This window comes from Macrotis lagotis, chromosome X (assembly GCF_037893015.1).
Source record: "Macrotis lagotis isolate mMagLag1 chromosome X, bilby.v1.9.chrom.fasta, whole genome shotgun sequence".
Classification (NCBI taxonomy): domain Eukaryota; kingdom Metazoa; phylum Chordata; class Mammalia; order Peramelemorphia; family Peramelidae; genus Macrotis; species Macrotis lagotis.
In genome coordinates this window covers 451,866,221-451,890,029 of record NC_133666.1, presented here as the reverse complement: position 1 = coordinate 451,890,029, position 23,809 = coordinate 451,866,221, and the positions used below count along the sequence as shown (strand labels likewise).

The window sequence follows — 23,809 nt, the reverse complement described above, 5'->3', positions numbered from 1 at the left end:
AGTGAAGGAGCCACTTAGTCTCCATCAGCCCAACACTCTGCACCTGGATTTCTGGTTCCCCGGGAGGAATACAAGGAGCAAGAACCAACGACTTCCAAACACCGATGGGAATCTTTCTAGACAGATCAGGCAACTTTGTTGGTTGGGGGATGCTCCACAGAGTCTGCAGTCATCAACTCTTCCTCAAGAGTCATTAGTAAAAACACAAAAATGCCTAGAGCTCGTATAGAAGCAGCTACTGAAACCTGTACTGAAAGCGCACCTAGGCCTAAGGCTAGCTTTGCTGAGCTGTTTGGTTTTTTTTATCTTCCTTTTCTATTTTTCTGTTTCAAGAAATAGTTTTTGGTATAAGAGTGAAAGAAAAGCATTTTGTAATGAGAGTCAAATTAAAGCAAAAGACATCAATAAAAACTTAGGGGAAAACCTAAAGAATGTAGAGTGAGGGCAGCTAGGTGGCACAGTGGATAGAGCACTGGCCCTGGAGTCAGGAGTATCTGAGTTCAAATCTGCCCTCAGACACTTAATAATTACTTAGCTGTGTGGCCTTGAGCAAGTCACTTAACCCCATTGCCTGGCAAAAAAACCTAAAAATAAAAATAAAAAATAAATAAAAAAAGAATGTAGTAACACCATGGCTTAACCCAGTAACTGTGTCCAACGAAAGGTCTTTCACATATTATGCACTTAATGTCTGTTGTGAAAAGTTGATACCTGGAACTATTTTCTCATTTATCTATATCCCTAAAACACAGATAGCGAACTGAACAGAATGTCACACTTTGTTTCTTGTAAGACCATGCAAATTCAATCTTAGGAAATCCAAGCATGAGCTCCATTCATAAAATTTATGACAGAATCCAAAATGGAGTCTTTAGTCTCTTCTCCAAGCAGTCATTTTAAGACTAAATGGAGGGATAGGTTTTGTTTTTTTTTTTAAATTAGGATTCTGATTGTGCTAAACTAGGCTAAAAACATTCAACATATATTCTATAAGTTTATTTGGGTGAGGAAATATACTAGGTCCTGTAGATTAAAGGATGACAAATCTTGCTCTCAAAAAGTTTGCAACATAAATTACTAACTAAACCACAACTTGTGGCAAGTAGCATTTTTAAAATAATGAAATATTTTATTTGGAATAACTTGGAATAAACTTAGTAAACTCCCTAATCATGTGCCAATGGGATTTATTAATAATAATGATTTACAAAATGCTTTTCTCAAAAAAAATATGAAAACAAGACTATGTCCATTTTAAAGATCAAGAGATTGGGGACAACTAGATAGCACAGTAGATAGAGCAACGGCCCTGGAGTCAGGAGTACCTGAGTTCAAATCCAGCCTCAGACACTTAATAATTACCTAACTATGTGGCCTTGGGCAAACCATTTAACCCCTACTGCCTTGCAAAAACCTGAGAGAGAGAGAGAGAGAGAGAGAGAGAGATCAAGAAACTGAAGGACAAGGAAAGGAAGGGAAAGGAAACAAGTATTTACATGGTGTGCACCCCATTAGAGGCACTTGTGAGAAGCACCTTACAAATATGATTGTTTGATAATAAGGGTCTTCCATTCCCCCAAGCTGATAAATAGTCAGAAAATATGAACAGATAGCTCTCAAGAGAAGAAATATAAGCTATCAATAGCAATAAATCAGTCAATATTATTATTATGGAGGGAGGAAAGAGGAGGAAGAAGCACCTTCTAGGAGCCAGGACTGTGCTAAGCACTGGGGATACAAAAAGAGACAAATGACAGTCCTTGCCCTTGGGAGCTTTATATTCTAATGGTGAAACAAGAAGCAAACAAATCTGTACAAAGCAAGCTCTTTACAGAATAAATAGGAAATAAAGAAAAGAGAGAAGATACTTGAAAATGTTTAGGAAAAGCTTCAGGTAGAAGATACTATTTTAGGATGGCTCTGAATAAGAGCATTCCAGACATGGGAGACACCCAGGAAAAAAAAATGCTTGGTGGCAAGAGATGAAGTATCTTGTTTATGAGACACCAGGGAGGCCAATGTCACTGGATTGATGATTTCTTGACAAAGGATAAGGTGGCAAGAAAACTATAAAGTTGAGGGACTAGAGTGACTGTTTGGGTTATGAAGGCCTCAAATGACAAACATTTGATCCTGGAAGTGATAGGGAGGCACTGGAGTTGACTAAATTGTGATATGATATGATATGATTCACCTGTGCTTCCCTACAATGGAGTCAAGAGGAGCAGAGTTCAAATCTAACCTCAGACATCTGACTAATACTAACTGTATGAACTTGGGCAAGTCACTTAACCCTGTTTGCCTCACATCTAGGAACATCTCTAGTCATCCTGATTCATATCTGGCCACTGGACCCAGATGGCTCTGGAGGAGAAAGTGAGGCTGGTGACTTAGCATTGCACCCAAATACAATTCATGAGCTTCTCATGGCATGACCCTCTTCAAAACTAAAAGACAAACATCACAACTAATACTCTCAAGCAAATCTTTAAAAAGATTTTCATTTGATCTGACCATCTACTCTTGTTCACATGACTTCTGCCCTTATCATTCAACATTTAATATCTACCTGTGATCTAACTGTCAAATCTGACAGATTTTTCTCAATCCTCACTCTATTTGACCAGATTGTAGCAACTGACACAGTGGATCACATTTTCTCTCTGCATTTCAATGACACTGCTTTCTCTTGATGCTCCTGTTAGTCTGTCCACTCCTTCCTAGCCTCCAGCTAGATCTTAATCCATGAAACACTCATTGGTGTCACCTTAATATACTATCCAGGTCATCCCTTTTTTCTAAGCACTCACTTGAAAATCTGGTCCTTTTCCCATGGGTTCAGTGATTATCTATATTCAGATAATGACTAGATCTGTATCTAACCCAATTTATAGCCAAAATAACAATAATGCATTATAAATGGTCTTTTAAAGATGTTCAATTGGTGTCTTAAACTCAAAAGGTCCAAAACAGAACTTATTGTTCTTTCCACTCAAAACTATGTCTATTTTTTAATCAAAGGCTGCTGCTGTTGTTCAGTTGTTACAGTCGTGTCTGCCTTTTTGTGCTCCAGGGGTTTTCTTTGCAAAGATACTAGAATAGTTTGCCATTTTCTTCAGCTCATTTTTACTGATGAAGAAACTGAAGCAAACAAGGTTTAAGTGACTCCCAAAGTCACATAGCTAGTAAGTTTATGAGGTCAAATTTGAATTCATAAAGATGAGTTTCACTGATTCCAGGACCAGCACTCTATCTATCTACTGTGCCACCTTAGCTGCCTTTTGTTGAGAGCACCACCATCTAAAGTCCATTTCCTATTTCTATCAAGGACACTATCTTCCCAGTCACTTGGGCTTTTATATCCTCACTCTCGTTTACCTGACAAGTCTAATCTTTTGTCAGATTTGTTTTCCAGTATTCTCACAGCCATGACCCTAGTTCAAGCTATCATAATCTCACCTGAGTTAGCATGATAGTCTCTTACTATTTGGTAGTGTTGCCCAAGTCTATCCTCATTTTATTTTTTTATTTAATTTTGCTTTTTTTTTTTAACTCAACAAAACTCCGCCTTTTCATCCTTCACATTGAGAAAGGGGAAAAAAGAACACCCTATTACAAATATATAGTCAAACAAAACAATTTTTTGTATTGACTATGTCTAACAGTGTGTGTGTGTGTGTATATATATATATATATATATATATATGGATATGCACAAATTTAAAGATATCAATAAATACAGAAATATATAAAGAAACCTATTATATACATCTATATTATCTATATCTGTATTCTGAGTCCTTTGCCTCCTTATCAGAAAGTAAGAAGCATATTTCATTATTTTTGTTGTCGAGTCTTTTAGTCATAGCCAACTCTGTTACCCCATTTTGGGGTCTTCTTGACAAAGATACTGATAGAGTGTGTCATGAGGAAACTAAGACAAAGAGTGCTAAAAGACTTGCCCAGAGTCACACAGCTAGTAAGTGTACACGGCAGAATTTGAACTCATATCTTCCTAATTTCAGGCCTGGGCTACATGGCTGCCTCTGACAATAGTGTGGTCAAATATAAATCGATTCTCTGGATCTGTTCACTTAATTCTAAATCAATTCATATAGATCTTCCCTAATTTTGGGGAACTAGCCCCTTCATCATTTCTTACAGTCTAATAGTGTTCCATCATATATTCATATATTATAAATGATAGGGGTAGCTGGGTGTTGCAGTGGATATAGCACTGGTCTTGGAGTCAGGAGGACAGAAGTTTGAATATGAACCTAGATACTTGACACGTACTAGCTGTGTGACTTTGGACAAGTCCCTTAATCGGATTGCCTTGCATCCAGGCCAAATAGCTCTGAAAGAGAAAGTGAAGCGGCTGGTGATTCAGCACAGTCCCCCTCATTCAAATCAAAATCCACTGCTTGTCATGACATCACCTCTTTGCTGTCATGGTCTTCATCAAGAATGAAGGACAGACATCACTTTAACTTGTTAACTCATTCCCCAAATGACATGCACCCCATAAGATTCCAATTCCTTACCATCTCAAAAAGAGAGAAAAATATATAAATCCTTTGAGTTTGTCATGATTAAAATTAATACAATCTTTAATCTTTCCTTCCTATAACTTCCTCTTTTCCTTTTTATTTCTCTGTTGAGTGAAATAAATTTCTGCACTGAATCATGTACATGTATTCTTCCCTTCCTCCTTTGTCTAGGTCAGAAATGAGTGAGGATCTCGTTTCAGCCAATAACCCTGCTCTTTTTTGTTTGTATAGGTTTCTACTTGCCCATTCTGATTAATATTGTTTCCTTATTTTCCTTTCTCCCTCAAAGCATTCCTTTTACTTTCCCTTTCCATTTTTAAAATTAAATTTTATTTCTTTTTGATTCTGTATTCTATTCCTACCCACTTCCCATACTTAAGATAGCAAAAACAAACCACAACAAAGAAAAAACAAAACAAAACCCAGAATGGTTGGATCAGTTCACAACTCCAGCAACAATGCATTAATGACCCAGTTTTCCCACATCCCCTCCATCATTGATCATTTTCCTGTTTTGTCATATTAGTCAATCTAATGGTACCTTTAAATTTGCACCTTAAAATAATGATTTAGAGCATTTTCTTCACATGATTATAGCTAGCTTTAATTTCTTCATAGGAAAACTGCCTGTTCATACCCTTTGACATTTATCAATTGGTATATGATTTGTATTCTTATAAATTTGACTCAATTCTGTATATATTTTAGAAACAAATCACTTATCAGAAACACTAGCTGTAAAAATTGTTTTCCAGCCTTCTGCATGCCTAATCTTGATAACCATTTTATTTATGCAAAAACTCTTTAATGTGATCAGAATTATCCATTTTGCATGTTTTAATGTTCTCTATTTCTTACATGGTCATAAACTCCTCTCCTCTCAATACAGCTGACAAAAAAACTATTCCTTGCTCTCATAATTTGCTTATGTATCACCCTTAATGTCTAAATCATATACCCATTTTGAATTTGTTTTGGTATAAGGCATGAGATGTTGATCTATGCCTAGTTTCTGCATTTTGTTTTCCAGTTTTCCCAAGAGTTTTTGTCAAATAGTGAGCTCCTATCCTAGAAACTTGAGTCTTTGGGTTCATCATACAGTAGATTACTAGTCATTTACTACAATTTCTTTAACCTAATCTATTCCAAGGATCCACCACTCTATTTCTTAGCCATTATCAGTTTCAATAACTGTCACTTTATAATACAATTTCAGATTTGGTACAGCTGGGCCGTCATCCTTTGCATTTTTCCCCATTCTCTTGATATTCTTGATCATTTATTCCTCTGGATGAATCATTTTTTTAGGTTTTTGCAAGGCAAATGGGGTTAAGTGGCTTGCCCAAGGCCACACAGCTAGGTAATTATTAAGTGTCTGAGACCAGATTTGAATCCTGGTACTCCTGACTCCAGGGCCAGTGCTTTATCCACTGTGCCACCTAGCTGCCCCAAATCATGTGTTTTTTTTAAAAATAATTTAACTGGTTATTCCACTACAGGTTTGGCTAAAGGCCAAAATATGTCAACAGTCTGCTATAAGGATCAGAACTACACACCTATGTTTCTGTAACTTGTTCCTTACTAAGTACACATCTATAAGTTTATGTTTATGACCTTTAATATTCACCTTTTATGTAAGACTCAGAACTAGGTAGCAGGCAACAGAGCTGCCAGATGGTACCTGTTCCTGTACTCACAGCTAATTCAGAGATTCCTTGAGATCTTTTTTTTGTCCTGGTTCTATCTATTGGCCTTCTTTCAGTTCCTGGATGCTGGAAAATTCTGTACTCATTTCTGATCAGATTCTGTCCCCACTGTCTGGAGAGCACTCTGTGCCTCTAAATTGCCCTTAAGTGAAAAATAAAAATGATTCATTCTGGCCTTTGCTTTCCAAATCAGAACTCAAGTCTGATGTATTTTCAAGATTGCTGAAAAGGGTTAGTGTGGAGCTAGGCTGCTGAGTTCAAATCTCACTAGCTGAGTGACCCTAGGCAAGTCACTTAACCTCTGCTTGCCTTAACCCACTGGAGAAAGGAGTGGTATACCACTCTAACATCTTTGCTGAGAAAATTCTATATGGGGGTCATAAAGACTGTAGTACAACTTAATGACTGAACAAGGTTCCACTGCTCTCTCAGTTAGCCTCTTGGCTCTACCTCTTAACATGCTTCTCTTAAGATCATCAATATACAAAATAACTACTCTCAATATACAAAATAACTACTCTCAGATCTCTTGTCCCATGAGACTCCTTCTAGGACAATTGATGATGACAGGTTAGAATATAAGTAGTTTATATTTGTATAGTCCTTTTTAAAGTTTATTAATGTTTACCTTTTTATATTTCTGTTTAACTTTAAACTTCAAAGTTCTGTGTAGCTTCTTTGCAGTTCCACTCTTTTTATCAGGAATTCTTGGAAGTCCTCTGTTTCATTACAGGGCCATTATTTCCCTACATGATTATACTCAATTTTACTGGCTAAGTTATTCTACTCTGTAAGCCATATCATTTCTCTCTTGGAATATCATATTCCAAACTCTTCCCTACTAAACAATGATAAGTTAAGTGCTAAATCACGTAGGGTCTTGACTATTGATCCCTGATACTTAAATTCTGACTTTTTACAGTATTTGTTTCACTGACCAGAGAACTCTGGATTTTGACTACTAAGTGCTTGGGAATTTTCAATTTGGAATTTCTTTCAGGAGTTAATTATATATATATATATATATATATATATATATATATATATATATATACATATATATATAGATAGATAGATAGATATAGATAGATATAGATAGATATAGATATAGATATATATATATAACATATATATGTATGCAATATTAGATATACATATATATATATATATATATGTATTGTCCTCTACTTCTCCACTATATGGACAGTTTTAAGATTTTATGAAATATTGTTTTGATCATGGCATTCAAATAGTTTAATGATTCATAATTTTTTTTCTCAATCTTTTTCCAGGTCAGTTTTTTTGCCATATTTGTTATATTTTCTTCTCTACTTTTTTACTTTGTTTTAATATTTCTTGCTTCCTCCTGGTGTCTGCTTCAATTTTGTCTATTTGAATTTTCAGGGAACTTAATTGGGCAAGATTTTGTACCTCTTGTGCCAAGCAGTTACATCCCATTTCCTCATTTCTTTTCCATGTTTTCTCCTCAAGTACTCTCATTTAATTAAAAAACAACATTTTAAGATCTTTTTTCTTCAAATGCCTGCTTCCTGTTTCCCAGAAATTCCAGGTGAATTTGACTCTGGCCTATGTTTTACTTTGAGCTTTGTTTTGTAGGTAATTTGTGTATACCTAATTTTGTATGTGATATCCAACCTGCTAGAATTTAAGTTCCTAAAAAAAATCCTAAAAAGTTAGTTTTTTTCTTCTTATAAGCACTTAGAATACCTGGCAAAGTATGAGATTAATAAATGTCTACTGTTTGATTATGAACACCTGAGATGAAGGAAAACAAAAAACCAGAAGAATCTGCCAATTGTGTTAAATAGCTTCTCCACTTAGGGACTTAGTGTCTTCATCTGTAAAATGAAGGGGTTGGATAAATTGACCTCTAAGGTACCTTACAGTCCCAACAACCTATGAGTTTTTGAGCTGCCAAAATGACCAGAGGCAACTGAGTTTTACTGTCCTGATCAAAATCCTTCAGTAGTTCATTATTGCCTCCAGGATGAAATATAGACTACAAAGCCTACTACTACAGTCTCTCCATATTCTGGCTACAAACTATCTTTCCAGCTAATTTTCTATCATTCCCTTTATACACTATACAATGTAGTCAAAGTGAATTTCCAGGACCATGTCCTATAATCCAAATTATTCCCAAACCTGATGCTTTATCTTCTAATCCTATACTGGAAGAGACTATATGTACTTGAAATATATTCTCTCTTCATCTTGAATCCTTCTTCAAGGTTCAGTTCAGGTTTTCAACTCCTCCTCATAGAAACTTTTCCACATCTTCCAAATCCTTAAAGCTTTCCTCTCCTAAAATTGCTCAAAAATTCTCTCCTAAAATTCCTCAAAAATTTCCTCACCCCAAAAACTCCCCATCCCAGTTTCTCATTTAGATGAACAAGGTGGTAAAAATACACAATACTTTAATTTCAAAAAGCAAGACTTTTCATTAATATTTTAGCTTTTGGACTCTTAATAGTAGACTACAAATACATAACTTTGAGTTACTTTAAATACAATTTTCTCCTAGCACCATCATAAGAAACATCATTTAATCTGTTGATAGACAATCCAAATAATTCTGCAATAATTTAATATCAAAATACCTACCCCTTCTTGTTTGGTGAAGAGATTAAGACAATCATTCAAAGCTGCACAAGTTTCTCCAGAGGCTTCAGAGACAGCTTCAACTTTCTGAAGAAATGATGGAAGGATTTCTATAAATAAAAAAAAGAAACAAAACTAATGGGATTTTAGCAACCCTGATGTTATACAAATGGCTTCAAATTCTATTGATGTAATGCTCTTTTTGAACTATACTATACAGTCTGTCATTATCAGTTATATTACTGATTGAGGACTGCATACTAGTTGTTGAGATAAATATATATGTGTATATACTTACATGTATGTATGTAAGATTATAATAATAATGAATAGTATAAGATAATAACTAATAAAATTATTGAAAGACTATAATAATCCTACATTTGGTTTCAAAATTCAAATTCACAAATACATGATAGAGAACTGGTTGTAAACAACAGTTTCTGTAAAAAATACGTAGGGGTTTTATAGAATGCAAGCAGAGCTAACCATGTGACAAGCAATCAAAAAAGCTTATGTAATCTTAAGCTTCATTAAAAAAGGAATATTGTCTAAATGAAGGTAGAGATAGTACCACTATATTCCAGTTAGATCACATCTGGAATAATTGTTCATTTCTGGGCACATAAAAGAGCATTAATAAAATGAAGAACGGGCAGGGAAAGGAAAACATGATGGTGAGGTGAACAGGGGCTATGCAACAAGAAGATCAAATAAAAGAATTAGAAATGTTTATTTGGAAAACAGAATTAGAGAGGTACAGTCAATCTGCAATACTCACACATTTATTTTTCTTATCCACAAACATTCATGTGATTTTATTAGTAACATCACTGTCATTTTTACATCGGCAGCCATGGACGTTCATGGATATACACAGTAGAGAAAAATGAGAGCCACAATGCAGGCAAGTTCATGAAGCAGCTTAGATTCTACTAAGCACTACACTAGTCTGGTTCACACTACCATTATAAAGTAAAGAGATCCCTGTGCCCTTAAAGTATCAGAAACCTCCCCAGTCTCGAGTCTTCCAACAGCAGTAACTAAAAAGCCCAACCACCTCTCCCTTGGATTTTAGAGGTGCTCAAGGTACAGCAGTATACAGTAGTACAGAATTATCTAAATCAAAGGGGTTTTTCTTTGTTTTTTAACTGAGATATAAGCACACAAAAAAGCACAGAATTCTAGGAAATTATCATTGAGAATGTTTTGCAGGTTACCAATTTTATTTTAGTTACCTAGCTGGGGGTGGCTAGGTGGCACAGTGGATACAGTACCGGTCCTGAAGTCAGGAGTACCTGAGTTTCAAATCCAGCCTCTGACACTTAATAATTACCTAGCTGTGTGGCCTTGGGCAAGCTACTTAACCCCATTGCCTTGCAAAAAAAAAACTAAAAAGAAAAAATAAAGTATCTAAAACAGATAATCACATTTTAGTCATTTAATAACTTTGAACAAAAAGGCAATAAAGTTATTTTTACAGCAAACTTGCCTTGAAATCTGTAATTTTTTTCAGTTTTTGCAAGGTAATGGGGTTAGGTGACTTGCCCAAGGTTACACAGCTAAGTAATCATTAAGTGTCTGAGGCCGATTTGACCTCAGGTCCTCCTGACTCTAGGTCTGTGCTCTATCTACTGTGGCACCTAGCTGCCCTAAAAATCTGTAATTTTTTTTAAACCCAAAATAACCTTTTTCTTTAGTCAATCAGGGTCAATTAACTTGTCCTAGGTAACACAAGTATTATCTGTCTAAGGTTGGATTTGAACCCAAGTCCTCCAGATTCCAGGACAGATGCTCTTTCCACTACTATGCTATGTAGCTGCCTTAAAAAATAACTTAAAACATGAACATATCTCTTCTAAAAAAAGATCTACTTGACTTCCTTTATGAGAACATATCACACCAAAAATTTATGTTAATAGGACTTACAGAAAATATGTTTACAGTTGCAGTGCTATTCCTAAAAGAAAACTAAAGGGAAAGGCTTTAAAATTAGATAATTAAAAAAATTGAATCAGAATTAAAGAGCTAGAATATCAAGGAGAAAATGAAAAATGGTAGGAATGAAAGGAACATAACAATTATAGACTTCAAGTCATATTAAAAAGCAGCAATACTGAAAATTCATCAATCAATAAACATTAAGTGTCTACTATGAGCCAGGGACTATGCTAAATGCTAGGGATACAAAAAGAGAAAAAAGGTAGTCTCAGCCCTCAAAGAGCTGACATTAGACTAAAGGGAGAGACAACTTGAAAACAGACATCTACAAAGCAAGCTGTAGATAGGATAAAAACAAAATTAACAGATGAAAGGTATTAAAATTTAAAAAAGTTTAGGAAAAATGTCCTGTAAAGTGAAGATTTTAGTTAGGACTTAAAAGAAGTCAGGGAATTCAAGAGGTAGGTTAGAGAAGGGAGAGCATTCCAGGCATGGGGGTGACAGTCAGAAAGAACTCCCCAAGCAGAAAGATGAAATGTCTTATTCATGGAACAATCAAGAGGTCAGTGTCATTAGATGGAAGAATACATGTTAAGCAGAGGGTAAGAAGACAAGAAAGGTAGGAGAGGGATAGGTTATGATGGGGTTTGAATGCTAAATAGAGAATTCTGTATTTACCCCAGGAGGCAATAGGGAACCATTATAGTTTCCTGAGTAGGAGAAAGTGACATGAATGGACCTGTGTTTTAGAAAAAATCACTTTGATAGCTGAGGATGGATTGGAGTGAGGAGAGACCAGAGGCAAGAGTTCTACTAGATGACTATTATTATAATCAAGGAATGATTAAAGGAAAAAATGATGGTTCAATATTGTAAAAAATCATCCTAGTTAATTATATTAAAAACCAAAACATCCAAAACCACACTATCATCTCAAGAGGAAAAAAAAAAACCTTTGACAAAGTACATTTTGACAAAGTACTTTTATGCCAAAAACTCCACAAAATATAGACATAAACCTTTTGAAATTGGCTTAAAAAGAAAACATGATATAGCAATGAAACAGCAAGACAATGGAGAATCAGAAACAATTGAATTCTGTAATCCACTATTTGATATACCAGAAAAACACAAATTATTTAGGAAAGAATTCCTTATTGGTTAAAAACTGATAGGAAAACTAGAAAGCAGTCTTATAGCATATTAACTTAGACCAATATGTTATAAAATATACAATAAATTTTAAATGGATATTTGACCTGGTTATAAAAAGAGAACAATCAGATTATATACTCCACAGCTATGAATAGAAGATATATTTTTAACCATACAAAATATAGAGGCAAGCCAAAAGATAATATAATTTAATCAAAATTATCTATTTTATAACCTGTAAATCTTCTGCACATACAAAATTAATGCATCTAGGTTAAGAAGGGAAAAAATTTCAGATAAGGATTTAGTATTCAAGATATATAGACAAATAAGAGAAGTGTACATATATTTAATCAAGCAATAAACATTTATTAAGTGAATATGATGTGCTATAGCTACTCTTCTTGGCAAACAGAGGAAGAAGAAATGGAAGTAGAGTTAGATTTTATAATCTTGGGCTCAAAGATCATTATAGAGGGTGACTGCAGCCATGAAATTAAAAGATACTTAACTCCTTGGGAAGAAAGGAAAGCTCTGGAAAATCTGAACAGCATACTAAGAAGCAGAGACATCACCCTTGCCAACAAAAGTCCGTATAGTCAAAACTATGGTTTTTTTAAGTAGCAGTGTATGGCTGGACTATAAGGATGGCTGAGCACTACAAAATTGATGCTTCTGAATTGTGATACTAGAGAAAACTTTTGAAAGTTCCCTGGAGATCAAATCAGTCAACATTTGAAAAGAAATTAATTCAGACTATTCACTGAAAGTTCAAATGCTGAAGCTGAACTGAAATACTTTTGCCACATAATGAGAAGACTGGATTTATTGTAAAAGACTCTGATGTTTAGAAAGAATGAAGACAAAAGAAAAAAGGAATAGCAGAGAATGAGACGGATAGTGTCATGGAAGCAAGGAACATGAACTTGGACAGAATTTGGGATAATGGAAGATAGAAGGGCCTGGCAAGCTATGTTCCACAGGACATGAAGAGCCAGACATGACTGAATGATTGAGCAATGAATGTACCAGATGCTCTACTAACACAAGGGATAAAAGGGGGAGAAAGTCTCTATCCTCAAGGGGCTTATTATCTTATGAGGGGGACAACATGAAAACAAATACACATAGAATAAATAGGAACAATTTAAAAGCAGAAGAGGGCTGAGTTATTTAAAAAGCTGTGAATATTCAAGTACAGTAGAGCCTTGGTTTATGAGTAACTTAGTTTACATATGCTTTGCTGGACGAAGAAAAGTTTTTCCTCAAAATTTGTCTTGCAGGACAAACAAAAATTTGCAGTACAAACAATGTTTGGACTCAACAGCTCATGAAGGGATGATGCTCAACTAGGGCAATGGCTTTTTTTTTTGCTTTCATGTCAAACAAAGGAACCTCAGGTCAGCATACCACCTAATTGACCTCATTCAGTGTGGACCCTTCCTGAAAGCAGCATCACATGTATTTGCATATGTATGGTAGTACTTTGTGTAAAAATGTACAGTGACTGTGATCTACAACAATATTTGTAACAATGGCTCCAATGAAGAAGATTGAAAAGAAAGGTGTAAAGGAGACCATTATATTGGAAATAAAAAAAGAAATCATTGAGAAGCAAGAATATGGTGTGTGAGACAACCAGTCTGCATCTACAATCTGCACCACTTCGAAGGATGAAATAAAGGTAGTAGATGTAACAAAAGGGGTCATGAGAATATCAAACTAATGGCCATGTGTTGTAGAAAATATTGAAAAGCTGTTTCTTGTGTGAATCAATGAGAAGCAGTTAGCAGGTGATACCATAACTGAAAATATACCCAGGAGCTGAGGACAGATGAACTGATGGATCTCCAGGAGAAGCAAGAGCAAGAGGTTGTGGAAGATGTCTCATTTGAAGAAGAGGCTGAGAGGTCGGAGGAATCTCTCACATCAAGTAAAATTAGGAAGGTTTATCAGATGTAGGGGAAAAGTACAAAATTTTGTTGAAAAAAATCACCTATATAAAGCTGTGCAATGAGAACATGAACATTTGTAATGATAATGCCATGTCACATTTCCATAACATTCTGGAAAAAAAAAATGTCAAAAACAAGTGTTGTAAGATAAAGTCTAGTTAGAAGTGACAGGAAAGAAAAAAAATCAGTGAACCAAAACATGAAAGTGATTCTAAAAAAACAAAAAATAGGTGAAAGCAGTAGTGTTAGTCTTACTTTTATTGAAAGTAGCATAAGATAGAGAACACTCCCAATGTTGAATTCCCAATGTTCTCATGAAAGGAGATATCCTTCCAAGCCATAATCCTTCCTCCTCCTCCACCCTCTTGTCTTCCTCTCACCACTCTTCTCAATGGTAAAGTGCAGGTTAATTTTATTGTTTTCTTTTCAGTTTATATTGTGTACTAATCATTACCAATGTATATTTCTGGTGTATTAGGGACAAAAAACTTAAATTATAAATACTTTTTATATTGATATTTTGGGGGATGTGACACCAATCATCACTTTACATTATTTCCTATGGGAAAATTTGTTTTGCAATATGAACAAATTGCATGATGGAGCAGAATCTCAGAATGACTTAAATTAAAAAAAAACAAGGTTTTACTGTATTTTGTATTTATTCCTGGAGGCAACAGGAAACCACTACCTGTGTTTTAGGAAGATCATTGTAGTGGCTGAATGGAAAATTGACTGGATTGGGGAGAGACTTGAGGCAGGCAACCCCACAGCAGACTATTGCAATCATGAAGGCCTAAGGACCTGTACTAAAATGGTGGCAGGGTCAAAGGAGAGAAGGGGTACAAGAGATGTTGTAAAGGGGCAATCAATAGGACTTAGCAACAGTTTGGTTATATATAGTGAAAGATAGTGAGGGACAAGTAGAATAGTATTGCTCACTATAGTAAGAGGGCAGAAGTGTTGAGGCAGTGAGACTTTAAGGGGAAAGATAATGAGTCCTGTTTTGGATATATTGAATTTAAGATGTCTATTACACAGTTTAGGATGTCTGAAAGGCAGGTGAAGAAGCAAGATTGTAGGCCAGCAGAGAGACTAGGGCAGGAAAGGTAGATTTGAGAATCTTAAGCATAGAGATGGGTAATGAAATTCATAGAAGCTGATGAGATCACCGAATGAAGAGAAGAACATACAGGACAGAATCCTGAAGCATACCTTACAGGTAGAAGGTGTGAATTAGGGGTGGCCAGGTGGTACACTGGATAAAGCACTGGCCCTGGAGTCAAGAGTACCTGAGTTCAAATCCAGTCTCAGACACTTAATAATTACCTAGCAGTGTGACCTTGGGCAAGCCACTTAACTCCATTTGCCTTACAAAAGACTGGTGTCTCAAATATCTAGAGATCAGAAAGAGAATTTCAAGGAGAAGAAAGTAGTAAATAGTGTCAAAGGTTGCAGAGAGGACAAGTAGAATGAGGACTGAGAAAAAGTCATGGGATTTGGCAACTAAAAGATTAATAATAACTTTGGAGAGAGTAGTTTCAGAGGAGATGAAAACGTCAGAAGTAAGACTACAAGGGGTATTAAGAAGAGAGTAGAAGGAGAAAAAGTGAAAGAGATTAGCCACAAAGGGCAGAAGAGACAGAGAACAATACTTTTGCAGAAAAGGGAAACGTATGAAATATTACATATATTTTCATAGTTTTTCAATGTACTGGTTGGTTTTGCTGCTTTTTTCCCTTCCTCTTAATTATTTTTCTTTTAAAATAGTATTTTTCAATAAGGTCAGGCATGAATAAAGGATGCCCATTTTCAGTATAGTACTAGAAATATTAATTTTAGTAATAAGAAAAGAAAAATTGAAGGAATTAGAATAGGTAATAAGGAAACAAAACTATCAACCTTTGCAGATGATACGATAATGTATTTAGAGAATCAACTAAAAAAACTAGTTGAAATAATTAGCAAAGCTGTAAGATATAAAATAAACCCACCTAAATCATCAGCATTTCTCTTTAAAACCAAAAAACACAACAGGAAAAGATGGAAAGAGAAATTCCATTTAAAATAACTAAACACAATATAAAATATTTGCAACTCTACCTGACAAGACAAACCCAGGGACTGTATGAACAAAATTACAAAACACTTTTTACACAAATAAAATCAGATGTAAATAACTGAAAAAATATCAATTGCTTATGGGTAAGCCAAGTCAATATGATAAAAATGACAATTCTACCTAAATTATTTAGAAAAAAAACCCCTAACAAAAGTCATCTGGAAGAACAAAAGGTCAAGTATATCAAGGGAATTACTAAAAATAAAAATTCAAAGAAAGGTGGCCTAACCATTCCAAATCTAAAACTATCTTTAAAATGGTAACAATCAAAACTATATCCTACTAGCTAAGATAGAGTGGGGGATCAGTGGAATAGATTAGGTATACAATAATTTGTAGAGGGAGACCCAACATCTTACACTGCATATACCAAGACAAAATCAAAATGGGTACACAATTTAGACATAAAGGGTGACAACATAAGCAAATTAGGAGAGCAGGGAACGATGACGAAGGGAAGAATTTATGACCGAATAAGAGTTAGATAACACCACAGAATGGATAATTTTGATTATATTAAATTTAAAAATTTTGTACAAAACAAAACCAATACAACAAAGATTAGGAAAAAATGCAGAAACAGGAAAACAATTTTTATAGGGAAACAAATTTCATAGTGTCTCTAATAATGGCCTCATTTCTCAAATACATAGAGAACTGAGTCAAATTTATAAGAATACAAGTTCATTTCCCAATTGAAAAATGGTCAAAGGACATGAAAAGACAGTTTTCAGATGAAGAAATAAAAGATAAGTTATATGAAAAAATGTTGTAAATCTCTATTGATTAGAGAAATTAAAATTAAAGCAACTCATAGGTATTATCTGATACCTATCAGACTGGCTAATATGACAAAATAGGAAAATGATTTATATTGGAGAGGATGTAGGAAATTAATGCACTGTTGGTGGAGCTGTGAAGTGATCCTACCATTCCAGAGAGAAATTTGGAACTACATACAAAGGGCATTAAACTGTGTACTCTTTGAACCAGCAATATCACAATTAATTTGCATCCCAAAAAATCTCAAAAAAAAAAGGGAAAAGGATCTATTTGTACAAAAATATTAACAGCAGCTCATTTTGTGGTGACAAAGAATTGAGGGAATGCTGAACATATAGTAATGTGTGAGTGTAACGGAATACCACTGTGCTATAAGAAAGAAACTGGGAGCTTGGCATGAAATTGAGAGGAAATACAGGACAATACTTTGAAGGAGTGGGAGATTCGATTTTTTTTTAACGATATAAATGGACCTATTTTTAAGTTGTCAAGAAGGAGGCAAGGGATAAGAAGCAAAATACAAGAAGTTGGAGAGGTGATGAAAGCATTCTTGAGCAGAGACTTGAACTGCAAGAATGTTTTTTAGAAGTTGACATCCGGACCAAACTTGTCAGACTTCTGTACTTCAATGCCATAGGAGAGGGGCTAGCCACCAAGAAGCCCCAGCCTGTGCTGCCCCCCCCCACCCCTGGACCCCTTGTGTGCCCTGGACCAAGCTCAGAAATCAGGATCACCCCCAGGAGCAGAGCTGTAGCAGAGGCCCCGGTGCCTGTCTCCACCCTCCTCCCCCCACCCCAACCCCCTTGTTGAAATGAAATAATAAACACAAGAGAGGAAGGGGAAAAAAATGATGGGCAAGGGGACAGTTAAGTGGTGTAATGGGGGGGGCAAGCTAAGTGGTGTAATGGATAGAGTACCAGCCCTGGACTCAGGAGGACCTGAGTTCAAATCCCACCTCAGACACTTAATCACCTAGCTGTGTGACTTTCAGCATGTCACTTAAACCTATAAATTTGCCAAAATAAAAAAAAATGATGAGCAGATTTTAGAAAAATCTGAAAAGACCTACATTAACTGATGCAAAGTAAAGTAAGCAGAACCAGTAGAACAATTGTATGATGTGCAACATTAGGGAAGGTAAGAGAGAAAGGGAGAAAATTTGGAACTTAAAAGATTTTTTAAATGAATGCTTAAAATTGTCTTTACATATAATTAGAAAAAATAAAATACTATTAAAATATTCTTTATTATGTAGGACAGATCTCTGAGAGAGAGGGATACTAGGGACAATAATTTTGGTCATGTAAAAACAAAAGATACAAATAAAAATTATTTTAAATAAATAAAATTAAAAGGGACAATGAACAAAGTAGTTGTTTTCTTCCAGATGTAAGAAATTTAGTATAAGCAACACTCAATGTCTACCTATTTAGATGGGTAAAGATGACAAAAAAGGAAAATTACAAATGCTGGAGAGGTTGGGAGCAAATGACCACTCTAATGCTCTGAGGGTAGAACTGTTTGTTGTTTTTTTTTTTTAGAAAGATTTTATTTATTTTGAGTTTTACAATTTTGCCCCCCCCATTCTTGCTTCCCTCTGCCCACCCCATCCCCCCCCCCACAGAAGGCATTCTGTTAGTCTGTACATTGATTCCATGTTCTACATTGACCTCAGTTGAATGCGATGACAGAGAAATCATCCTTAAGGAAGAAAAATAAGGTATGATAAAATTACATAAGATAAAAGTTTTTTTTTTCTAATTTGAAGGTAAAAGTCTTTGGTCTTTGTTCAAAGTCCATAATTCTTTCTCTAGATACAGATGGTATTCTCCATTGCAGCTAGCCCAAAATTGTCCCTGATTGTTGCACTGATGGAACGAGCAAGTCCATCAAGGTTAATCATTACTCCCATGTTGCTGTTAGGGTGTACAATGTTTTTCTGGTCCTGCTCATCTCATTCAGCATCAGTTCATACAAATCCTTCCAGGCTTCCCTGAATTCCCATCCCTCCTGGTTTCTAATAGAACAATAGTGTTCCATGACATACATATACCACAGCTTGCTAAGCCATTCCCCAACTGATCAACATTCACTTAATTTCCAACTCTTTGCCACCACAAACAGGGCTGCTATAAATATTTTTGTACAAGTGATGCTCTTACTGAGGGTGAAACTGTTAACTGATTCAACATTCTGGAAAGACATTTGGGAAAATGGCCCAAAAATAACTAAATTGTTCATGCCCCTTTAATAAAGAAATATTATTACTAGGCTAAACCCAAAAGATGAAAGAAAAAGGAAAACAAAGAAAAGAGTTCACTGAACCATTTTACAAAAAGAAAACACAAGGAAAGCCAGAAAGAAATTCAGGAAACAAGCAGAACAGCTTTGAAAGTTAGGGGGAAAAAAAACAAGCTGTATGTAACAGATTTTCAGTTTAACATAGAATTTTATTTTTCTGCATTACTTTATAGAAATGCTCATTTTGTTTTTTAAGTTCAGAATTTTTAAGAAGTAAATTAAAAGAATTTACCTATTGTCAAATAGATAAAATTTATAAATTACTAAGACATTTGAAGCTTTCTATAATTTTTATTGAACCAACTTTTCCCTATTCTACTATATGTAACATTTCTTCTAGTGAAACTAGTTAGCTTGTCAACCAAAGGATCCTATTTTTCCTACCTCAATAACTATGCTCCTGTAGAGAAAAATCTTCACATCATAAGCTTTTTAAATGTTACCCATATTTCAAGTAAATACTGAGGATTCCCTGATTACTTCTGAAAAGAAATTCTCTTATAAATTTATATATCACCTATTTATTCTACTAATAATTTCAGATAGGAGTAATTCCACTCACACGCACGTGCGCGCACACACACACAAACACTGATTTAAACATTTTTTTCCGACTACATGCTATGGTATTTTTACCAATCTTTTTTTTTTTTGCAAGGTTTCGAATTTTACACTTTTCTCCCTCCCTCCTCCCCCTCACAGAAAAGAATCTGATATAGGCTGTACATTTAAAACCAGGCTAAAGGGGCGACTGGGTGGCGCAGTGGATAAAGCATAGGCCCTGGAGTCAGGAGTACCTGGGTTCAAATCCGGTCTCAGACACTTAATAATTACCTAGCTGGGTGGCATTGGGCAAGCCACATAACCCCATTTGCCTTGCAAAAACCTATAAAAAAAAAACCCAGGCTAAACAATAGGTCCATACTGATCACAGTCCAAGATCTTCTGAAGAACTAAAGCATTCAGGAGATAATTTTCAGTATTGTATCTTCAACATATTTAACACTTCAACAAACATTAAGTTAACTACTATATACAAAGTTTCCATGCCAGATACTATAAGACAAAGAGAGAGATGCTGTCCCTGGTTCTGAAAAAGACTACAGTCAAATTAAGGCACTATGAGGTACAAAAAGAATTATAACATCAAGGAGAATATGCTAAATAAACAGAAGAGACAGATTTTAGAGAAAGAGATTACTCTGCCTTGAGAGGTTCCAAAGCTTTTGCCTGGCAACTAAAGGATTTCTACAATTTGGAAAACACCCACCTTCTTTCCAGCCTAATATCATCCCTCACTACTTCCCAAACAGGCACTGAGCTTTTTCATGTTCATTCCTTTGGCTATGTTATTCCCTATTTTTGGAAGCATTCTCTGCCCCGCCCCCCACTTCACCTGATAGTTTCTTAGCCAACCTTTAAAGCCAGCATTACTACTCTATGGAGTCTTCCTTGATTGGTGATTTCTGCCTCAAGACCCCACAAAATACTTTTGACTCCAATATAATCACTACATTACTATAGCCATCTAAGCTGCAAGTTCCTGTAGGGCAGGGACTGTATGCAAACTAAACTAAATATCTACATCAGTAAGAAAAGTTCTCTCAACTTCTATGCAAGCACTCAGACTATAAGCTAACAAAACCCCTCAAAAGGACTTGTACTCAAGTCCTAAAGAAACAAAACAATTTTTCTTTGCTTTCCAGTCAGCTTTCAATAAGTCCAGAGTCCACTTGATTTTCATACAGTCCTGAGGTTGAAGTCCACCTTCTCTACCTCCCCATCCCCTGAAAAAATTGCTCACATCATCTCTTCCTGTAAACACAGGCAGTCCATATAACTCAAATCACTAAGCTACCGCTCTGCTGGGTTTTGGAGCTCCTCTGCTGAGAAGATCTGATTTCTACATGGCAGCAACTCTGCCTTGGCACTGCTACTCCTACTGCCTGGTAGGATTCCTGGAGCTCCAGGTTTTACCCAGAAACTCCTTGCTGCTGTCTTTAACTGCTGACATCCCTAGGGTTAGGTGATTCCCCAGGAGGGATCTACCTTGGAAATGTTCAGGTTTCACCTCCAAGAAATGAAGTCTATGGGTACAGTCTTGTCTCCTTTTTGTAACTCCCAGTTCTATTTTTTGCCATTCATCTGTTTCTGCTCTCCTTACAGGACAAGTACAAGGGCATAACACAAGTATGTAAATTGAATCACTTATCTTTCATTGATATTAAGAATGCAAAGGGGCAGAGCCAAGATGGCAACATAAAGGGATCCAGTCTTAGTAGCTCTCTGATAACAACTCATAAACTAAGGACTCTAACTAAACTTTAGAGAGACAGAACCCACAAAGGACCCAGTGAGGCAGTTCTCCTACTCAAGGTAACCTGGAAAAGAGCAGAAAGGCTCTGCTCTCCGGGGTCAGAGGGGCAGCCCGCCAGAGGGGTGGCCCCTCCAGAGCCAAAGAACTTCAGCCTCCCAGAGGCAGCCCCAGGGCGCTGGGAGCCACAGCTCACAGCAGCGGGGGGGGGGGGGGGGGGGGGGGGGGGGAGTCTCCTGAGCTGCACCCCGGGGAGCACCGCGGGGGACCTCTGCCAGAGTGAGCATGTGGAGCCCAGCCCTCAGGGCACACAGCAAGCAGCTTGGTCTTTCCGCAGCCTAGACCCAGAAACAGAAGCAGGCAGAGCTGGTAAGCAGGAGCCCCCAGGGCATGAGCCCATTGAGCTGAGGGAGGGGAGTGAAGAGAGACTGCAGAGCTCTGTCCTCTGCCCCTGGAACAGGACTCTGGGGCTCCGAACACATTCAGATCCTGATCCCAGTCTAGGACCCCCATAGAACAATAGGGCCCCCCCCCCCCACCTCGGCCCTGTGGCAGAGGGGGGCGCTTATGGTCATTAACAGACCAGGAGGGAGGACAGAACCTCACACACTGAGACCCTTGTGGGAGTGTCCCAAAAGTTCAGGAAACACCCCCCAAAATAGGCTTAGGCTGGGAAAATGCACAAGCAAAGAAACAAGAGGAAGACCATTGAGAAATATTTTGCAAATGAGCCCAAGAAGGATCAAAATACTCAGTCTGAAGATGAGAAAGCACAAGCTCCTGCATCTAAAGACTCAAAGAAAAAACAGAAATTGGGCTCAGGCTATGATAGAGCTCAAAAAAGACTTTGAAAATCAAATGAGGGAGTTGGAAGAAAAACTGGGAAAAGAAAGGAGATGCAGAAAAAACATGAAAATGAAGTCAGCAGCTTAGTCAAGGAAATCCAAAAAAATGCTGAAGAAAATAGCATGCTAAAAACCAGCTTAGGTCAAATGGATAAAACAGTTCAAAAAGTTATTGAGGAGAAGAATGCTTTAAAAAGCAAAATTGGCCAGATGGAAAAAGAGATAAGAAAACTCTCTGAGGAGAACAAATCCTTCAGACAAAGAAGAGAATTCAGGGAGATTGATGAATTTAACAGAAATCAGGAATCAATACTTCAAAACCAAAAAAAAAAAAGAAAAATTAGAAGAAAATGTGAAATATCTCATTGAAAAAAAACCGATATGGAAAACAGATTTAGAAAAGATAATTTGAAAATTATTGGAATACCTGAAAGTCATGATCAGGAAAAGAGCCTTGACATCATTTTCAAAGAATTACTACAGGAAAATTGCCTTGATATTCTAGAAGCAGAGGGCAAAATAGAAATGCGAGAACGACATCCCAAAAAAACCAACCCCTAGGAATATTATAGCCAAGTTCCAGAACTCCCAAGTCAAAGACAAAAATATTACAAGCAGCCAGAAAGACACAGTTCAAATATCGTGGAGCTGCAGTCAGGATCACACAGGACTTAGCAGCAACTACAGTGGAAGCTCGTAGGACTTGGAATACAATATACCGGAAGGCAAAAGAACTTAGAATGCAGCCAAGAATGAACTACCCAGCAAGGCTGAATGTCCTTTTCAAGGGAAAAAGATGGACTTTCAATGAACCAGGGGAATTTCAAAGGTTCCTTTCCGAATGGTCAGAGCTGAACAGAAGGTTTGATCTTCAGATACAAGACTCAGGTGAAGCATAGAGATTGGAGGAGAGGGGGGAAATATGAGGGACTTAATGAGGATGAACTGCATGTATAGAAAAATGATACTGATAATTTTCATATGAACCATCTCAGTTAATAGAGCAGGTAGAGGGAGCTTTTATGGTTGAAGCACAGGAGAAAGCTGAATTCGAAGATAAAATATGGTGTAAAAATGGAGTCAATAGGGGAAAAAAGGGAAATGGAATGGGAGAAAGAAAAAGGAGAGGGGGAATAGTCCAAGATATTTCACATAATAAGATTTATTACAATGAGCTATTGCAATGATATGGAAGGGGGGAGGCAAGGGGGGAATGAGGGAACCTTTGCTCTCATCAGAGATGGCTAGGAGAGGAAACAGCAAATATACTCAATGGGGTATAGACAACTGGAGTAAGAAGGAGGGGGGAGCAGGGGGAAGGGGTGGGGATGTGAATAAAGGAGGAGAGGATGGACCATGGGGGGACAGTAGTCAGATATAACACATTTTCTTTTTTACTTCTTGCAAGGGGCTGGGATTGGATGGCCTGCCCAGGACCATAGGGCCAGGTGGATTCTGGGCCTAAGGGGTGGTATGGGGGTACAGGGCTTCTTGGCCCCAGGACCAGGGATCTCT

At 36.6% G+C, this 23,809-nt stretch overlaps 1 protein-coding gene across 8 annotated transcripts in view; it reads right to left on the bottom strand.

Moving 5' to 3' along the window:
* The window catches only part of OSBPL1A (oxysterol binding protein like 1A), a 393,082-nt gene that overhangs the window by 215,651 nt on the left and 153,622 nt on the right, over positions 1-23,809 (bottom strand). For all 8 annotated transcript variants that reach the window (XM_074207328.1, XM_074207333.1, XM_074207332.1 and 5 more), the window contains one exon: positions 8,882-8,988. In XM_074207328.1, the coding sequence (XP_074063429.1) occupies positions 8,882-8,988 (107 nt within the window). The remainder of the gene's footprint in view (positions 1-8,881; positions 8,989-23,809) is intronic.